At 40.5% G+C, this 7,281-nt stretch overlaps 1 protein-coding gene across 1 annotated transcript in view; it reads left to right on the forward strand.

Annotated features, from left to right (window-relative positions):
* PKHD1 (polycystic kidney and hepatic disease 1 (autosomal recessive)) overlaps nt 1-6,925 on the forward strand; it is a 406,355-nt gene extending 399,430 nt beyond the window's left edge. The window contains exon 65 of the mRNA XM_006765722.1: nt 2,617-6,925. Coding sequence (XP_006765785.1) covers nt 2,617-3,071 — 455 coding nt within the window. The 3' untranslated portion in view covers nt 3,072-6,925. The remainder of the gene's footprint in view (nt 1-2,616) is intronic.
* Nucleotides 6,926-7,281: the final 356 nt, after the last annotated feature.

The raw sequence follows: 7,281 nt of genomic DNA on the forward strand, positions 1-7,281 counted from the left end.
GGAGATTGGTTGCTTTCCATATGCTTCCTGACTAGGGATTGAACCCACAACCTGGGCATGTGCCCTGACTGGGAGTCAAACCTTTTTGGTGTATGGGACAATGTTCCAACCAACTGAGCCACATGGCCAGGGTAGAACTAGGGTGTGTTTTAAGATAATTCTTACAAGTGGGAAATGAGGTAATTATGGGAAAGAATGAAAACATTTGGGTTTAGAGCAGGATGCAGCCAGAGACCAAAGCACTACATAGATATAAAATATTTTAAACGAAATACATTTGGATACTCAGCTGGAAGGAGTTTCAACCCTTTAATTACATGATTGATTCTCCTAGCAACCAGCCCCCATCCAGCCCCTATCCTATGTGGGGTCCAAAAATCACCTTATTGTTTTATTTTTAAAGATTTTTAAAATTTTATTTTTAGAGAGGGAGGAAGAGAGAGGGAGAGCTAGAGAGAAACACATTGATGTGAGAGCAAAACATGGATCTGCTTCTTCCTGCTCACCCCCTATTGGGGATCAAGCGTGCAACCGGGACATGTCCCCTGACTGGGAATGGAACCAGCAACGTTTTGGTACATGGGACCCTCCCAACCAATTGAGCCACACTGGCCAGGGCCAAAAGTCACCTTGTTAACATAACAGGCATTTTTACTGCTTTTATCACTTAGGGAATTCCAAGGGTTTTAAGAGCCAGAAAGGAAGTTTTTATTATAAATAAATATCACAGGTAGCTTTGAGGATAAAATGAATGAATGCATAGAAAGCACTGAGAACGCTGAAACCGGTTTGGCTCAGTGGATAGAGCGTCGGCCTGCGGACTGAAAGGTCCCAGGTTCGATTCCGGTCAAGGGCATGTACCTGGGTTGCGGGCACATCCCCAGTGGGGAGTGTGCAGGAGGCAGCTGGTCGATGTTTCTCTCTCATCGATGTTTCTAGCTCTCTCTCTCCTTTCCTCTCTGTAAAAACTCAATAAAATATATTTAAAAAAAAAAAAAAGAAAGAAAGCACTGAGAACAGTGTGTGGCAGGGTTAAGAGCTATCTGAGCATTAGGGATTTTAATTATGATGGTTATTATTTATCCAGCTCTTAACCTTATCATCCCAGGCTCTGGGCAGTGCTTTGCATGATTCATCATTTTTTTTTTTTACCTTGTTTGAAACTAGCCCGTAGACTACAAGCACTGTGAGGCCAGCTTCACTATTACTTTTCCTCCTTTACAACCACCAAGATCGGTGCATGATTCATCTTTTTAACCTGCTAACAATCCTATGAGGTAGCTGCTATCGTTGTTACTGTTTTACAGATGAGGAAACTGAAGCACACAGAGGGTAACTACATTTTACACATTTATTCAGTCAGTGAGGGATCAAGAAGCACATCTAACCAGGTTGGTTTGATTCCAAGCCCGTATTCTTAGTTGCTATGCTATCTAGCTTCTAGGGACCATTAAAATGTCAAGGAAAAAAACAACAATTAAAATAATGACTGTTAAACTGAAATACAGGGCCTGGCTGGGTAGCTCAGTTGGTTTAGTGTGATCCTGATATGCCAAGATTGTGGGTTCCAGGTCAGGGCACATACAAGAAGCAAGTAATGTATGCATGAATGAGTAGAAAAACAAACCAGTCTCTCTCTCTCTCTTCTCTCTCCTCTCTCAAAATCAATAATTAAAAATAAAATGAAATACATGTTAGTAAATTGTTAAGTATCACCTGAGGGTAATATAAAATTATACAACTGAAGCCCAGAGAGGCTAAGTGACAAGGTAGAAGTCAAAGAGCCAGGTAGCTAGGGAAGGGGAGCTTGAACCCTAGTTTTTTTTACTCCAGTCCTGTACTCATTTATACTGTTACACAGTCATGTATATACACATTCATATGGATACATGTTTATATATACGTTACCTCTACATATGTTTATACACATCTATATATCTAAAAGCCTAAGTGACCATCCGACTGGTAGCTATGTCGTGCACTGACCACCAAGGGGCAGATGCTCAGAGGAGGGAGCCCTATTCTGGGGTGCATCACCCGAGAATCGCCCTCTTGCAATCAGGAACCCCCTTGGGGGATGTTGGAGAGCTGGTTTCAGCCCGATCCCCCCAGGCCAGACTGAGGGACCCCACTCATGCACAAATCCGTGCACCGGACCTCTAGTGTTTCTACTATAAAATCAAAGATATTAAAATGATAAATTTGGCATGAAAAACAAAGTATTAGATAAGACTGTTTTTAGAACTTACATTTCTCAATACAAGTACTAGTTAACCCATTTGGTAAGGCCAGAATGTAGTCTAGTTTTCATATTTATTCTGCCCTGCTTATAGTGAAAAATCCTTAATGACCCATTAACATCACAAAAGTGTTTCTCTGGGAAGAATTTATTATCTAATTTATTAATTAGATAATATTTATTATAAATTGGGAATGGGATACAGTGTTTCTTTTTATGAAAAAATATATATCCAAAATTATTTGGAAATCTATAAGCTGATAAAATTCAATCTTTAATTATATGGCAATGTCTTTCCAGGAACACTAAGTATGCAACATGTGTAATCAAGTAATTGAGAGCTAAATTTATTTCTTCTCCTACTTCTTTTTTCACAGATATGAGGATGAAGGTCATGCTGGGCAAGCTGAACCAACTCCCCCACCAGTCAGTAAACGGGGTGTCCAGAAGGAAGGTTAGCCGCCGTGCTGTCCGAGAAGAGGGTGGTGGCCGAGAAGAGGCCGCAGTATCTGCTCCCAGTACGACCACTGTCACATCCCCTGGGCACACCTGTGCTCCAGGCTCTCCTGGTCAGCAGATGTGCATGCAGGAGGCTGGAAACTGGAAAGAGGCCCAAGAGCAGTTGCTGAGATACCAGCTGGCAGGTCAAGATCAGCTGCTGCTGCTCTGTCCAGACCTCAGACACGGGAGGCAGCAGATGCAGGAACAGAGTCGGCTGGCCAAGGACGGTGGCAGCTCAGGAAGTTCCCAAGAGAAGAAAGCATCCTGTGGTGCCAGCGAGGCGTTCTGCCTTCATTCAGTCCATCCAGAAGGTATTCGGGAGCAGCTGTGACCCAGGAGCAGCGTGGGCCTTTGGGCTGAAAGTCGGAATGTTCAACATGTTTCTTGAAAATGAACAGGGGAGAGGAGGCCTGACTTATATGGACACTAAAAAGGAAGGACATGGAATCTAAAATCTCTTTTTTTCAACTTTGAAATGGGAGATAGTCATATAAATGCTTGAAGATTGAAATAATGCTAGACATGTCTTTTGTATTTATTATGGATCTTAGTCCAATGTCAGTCAAATAATAGTTTCCCAAGTATTTGTTAATATTTTACTTGTTAATTGAAGCCTGATTTTGCCATCTTAATAATGATATAACACTTACTTATACCAGTAGGGGTTGGTATTAAGCTTCCTTTAGGAGGACCACCCCAAATTCTTTGGGCTTCCCTTATTAAGGGGTCATGAGAAGATCTGGTCTGCTACGATTATTTCTGCAGTGTTACAGTAAGATTTTTTTTGTCTTATAGGAACATTTGAATGGTAAGAGATCTATCAGAACTTACCTTTTAACTAGAACACAACTTCCTGGGTTTTTCCAAGCTGATTTAACTTTATGCTTAAATGCAATCATTATTGGGAGCTCACAATAGAGCAAACATATCAAGTTTTCACCTCATGAGTACTGATACATGAAAATTGATATTCTCATGGGATTTGCTGAGATTTTTAATTAAATATAAACATACAAGAAAAGCAAGTTCGGGAAAATAAATTGTTTATAGGTCAAAGTTATTTCTAGATAGTAGTAGTAACTGGGTTACTGGGTAAAATTACAACTGGAATTAAAAAACAAAACAAAACAAAACAAAAAAAATAACCTGTGTGTTGGGAGACCAGGATAACCAAGTGGCCAAATGGATTCTCAGTTAACTCATTTATCAGAGAACTGCTTTGGCAGAAAAGTACTTCATAGAGCTGTCTGATGAGGTGGGGAAGAGATTACATGTGCAGCCTTTCTGGGCTATGCTAGAGGCTCTAATGGAGGCCAGAGTGTGGGCCAACTGGTGTTAAGCTGGGTGAGGATGCCAATGGCAATGTCACCTAATTCATACATTTCCACAGGGCCCACTGTGTTCGTACTAAAGGGCACTTTAAGGAGCGTGACTGTGTCATTGGCTCTGGATCCAGAAGGCCCTGTGCTCCGAAGGAGTAAAGCAAAGACAGCAGAGGGGAACAGGATTTTCAGAAAGAACTTCCTCTCACCTTTTCCCTAAGTACAAAACCAGGATTTTCCCACCTCCAGAAGGTTAAAGGGCTGTCCTGTGTTTGATTTAGAACAGAGGAGGGAGACAGACTCTTCTATGGCAGAATTTTAAATAAGGATGCCCTGGAATGAGCCCCATAGAAAATACTGGCAAAAATTCATCATTACAGGGCGTCAATGGGAAAATATGTGTCACCTTGCCATGAGTTGGCAGGAGCTTTCTCGGCCTCTTTGTCCATTCTTTCGGTGTCTTGTGACATCTCAAACCTTCAAGCTGCCCCTAAAGGAGATAGGCAGCCTCCTCCGTGGCACAGTGTTGAATACAGAGGGAGGAACAATTAGACGTACTTTCAAGAGATCTTAATCCAGACTCGCTGTGTTTAAGGAGGGCATGGATGGGCAATATGTCCTACAGACATTAACTGTGGAGGCACAAAATAGCTGCCTGAAGGGTAAATCCCTTTGCAGACGTATGTTTTTTGGGCACTAACAGTATCTAAAAAATATAACAACAGAAATAATAACGTGAATGGCTTAGGTGGGCTATGCCTTCTCTAGTTTAATTCATCCCAGCTATCACCTGTTCTTTATCTCATTTATGTAGCTTCCTAGTCTGAGTAATTTTGTTTGCAATCTTTAGTCCTCAAAGAGCTGTGATCTTTTTGTACAAAAACATTTTAGAAGGTAAGGCTTTTGAGGATTATACAATGGTAGGAGTCTTAGCACTACCTACTGAGGTCTGTCTACACATTCTCCCTTTCACTCTGGTGACTTCTTTCACCACCTCAAATTCCAGCCTAGATTTCTTTCCCGAGCTCTGTGCCGTATACTTAGCTGCCACTGAGAACTATCCGCTCGGATGCCCTGCAGCCTCTACGCCTTGACATGGCCTCACAGCCCCCTCCTCCTCACGCTTTCCCTAACGCAATACACCATGTCCCTGCACTCAGACCAGGCATCTAGAAATGAACCATGATTCCATGTTCTATCTTACCCTTCCCAAAGGGTCAGCTACCAGCTCTGTTATTTCTATTCCTTCTTTACTCTTCTCCTAATTTTTACTATTGTCTTATCCATCCTCCCTGTGCCAAAAGACTCACCTTTCTGGAAGGCAAGTTTGATTCTATCCTTCTGTTTAGGAATAATTATAATAGCCTATTAATTCTACCCCCAGCAAACCCGGATCCCTGTGGTCAGAATGGATTCTTTGGCTCTGAACAACAGCCACAAACATCCAGAGTAACTTGCAGGGTTCTCGAACGGGGCATGGAATTTCAGAGTCTGGCCAGAATTGCCCAAACCATAGTTAAGCCCATCCTCTTTTTCCTTCTCAAAAAATGAGAGAATTGTGTAAATGCTGGAAACAAATAGAACAGCTCATAATTCATTCATGTCTGGAAATGAGCTGATTAGATAAAGCATAACTATAGGTTGGCCAATATTAAACTTATTAAGACCATTAATATGGGTAATCCAGCAAGTATTTTAAAGCAGTGACAACCCTTTATTCAAATAAATAATTGAAAAATATCTTGTTCCTGTGTTATTCCAAAGAATCTATTTCTGCCTCCCATTTCTGATTTTTATATAAGGTGAACTCCTTTCCCCCAAGATTCTGAACAAACTAAAATTCTAGATAGTTTAAAAGAATTGTAAATGTTTATGGGTATTAAAGTTGAGAGAAGAATGAAGGAAATTAGGGTAGTTTCCACCATCTCTTGGGTTTTGGGGATTGTGTTCAGGGAAAGTACCAGACTGTGACCGAACTTCATATCTCAGGGTAAGTGACTGAGCCAATCTGACCAGGGTTGTGTCCTGCAGCAAACATGCCCATGTTATTGCCCAGTGAGGCTACTGAATACCAAAAGGCCTTTAGCTCCCTCAGGACCCAGTCCTTTCCATTATTACCTAGTTGAATCACTCCCTTCTGTCTTGCTGTCTGACTCCCAAAGTATAAAATTACTATACATTGAAATGTATGCAAACTCTATGCAAAAATGAGTATGGGGAAATTGAATGTAAATTACATGCAAATATTCAATCAAGATTCTATAAAATTGTATATGTCAATAACAGTAAAGGATTTTAATTAATTCTGTCTTTAAAACTCATGCATTTATTCCATATTTTGTTTCTGGAATTTATAATGTATCAGTGTCAACTTTGAAAGAGCTATAAGCAAAAGGAATTATACTACTGAGCATAGAAGAGTTGATTTCAACATACACTATAGCACTGTGACTAATTACATATATATTTGAGAGACAAGTCACATTTCCAGAATGTAATTTGTTAAAAAATAAATAAAACGTTTCTATGAAGTTGAATGAGATTTAAGTGGTAAAACACAGACTTGCCTGTTTACAAATATTCTTCTGGCTTTGTTATTTATAGTCCTCAATAAAGACCAAGATTTCTTTGCTTGGAACAATTCAAGAAAAAGTAGATTCTGCCCATCAATCTGGTCTGCTTTGAGACAGAAGGTTCATTTAATGCAGTTGTAGGACTTTCTGAAATCTAATTGGATTTGAAAGAGTGATTCTTTAATTCTATATAGGCCCCTTCAGATCTCTTCACAAATTGTTTGAAAGACTTTTATTCACACATTTCATTACTTCCTCGGTTTTCATTCACTGCACCATGGACTTCCCTCTGCCTTCCAACCCTTCCACGGAACAGAGACTGCTCTATGGCAATCACCAGGAACTTCCGTTTTTCCAATTCTCAAGAATGATTCTCTATCCTCATCTTACATGACACCTTGGGAGCATCTAGTCCAGACTTTCTCTTCCTCTTTTTGGACCACTTTTTTCTCTAGGCTTTTGTGATTACTTCTCTCCTTGATTTCCTGTTATGTCACTGGATACACCTTCCAAATAAGTGGTAAATAAGCCTATTTTAGCTTCTCACCCCAAATCTTGTGAGACCTTAAGAAAAAGATCCAGTTGAGCCTTCAAAGTCTTTTGACCTAGAGAACTGAAAGCTAACGAGCAGGTGGTGTTTTGTTGT

The sequence above is a fragment of the Myotis davidii genome, unplaced genomic scaffold (assembly GCF_000327345.1).
Source record: "Myotis davidii unplaced genomic scaffold, ASM32734v1 scaffold240, whole genome shotgun sequence".
NCBI lineage: Eukaryota > Metazoa > Chordata > Mammalia > Chiroptera > Vespertilionidae > Myotis > Myotis davidii.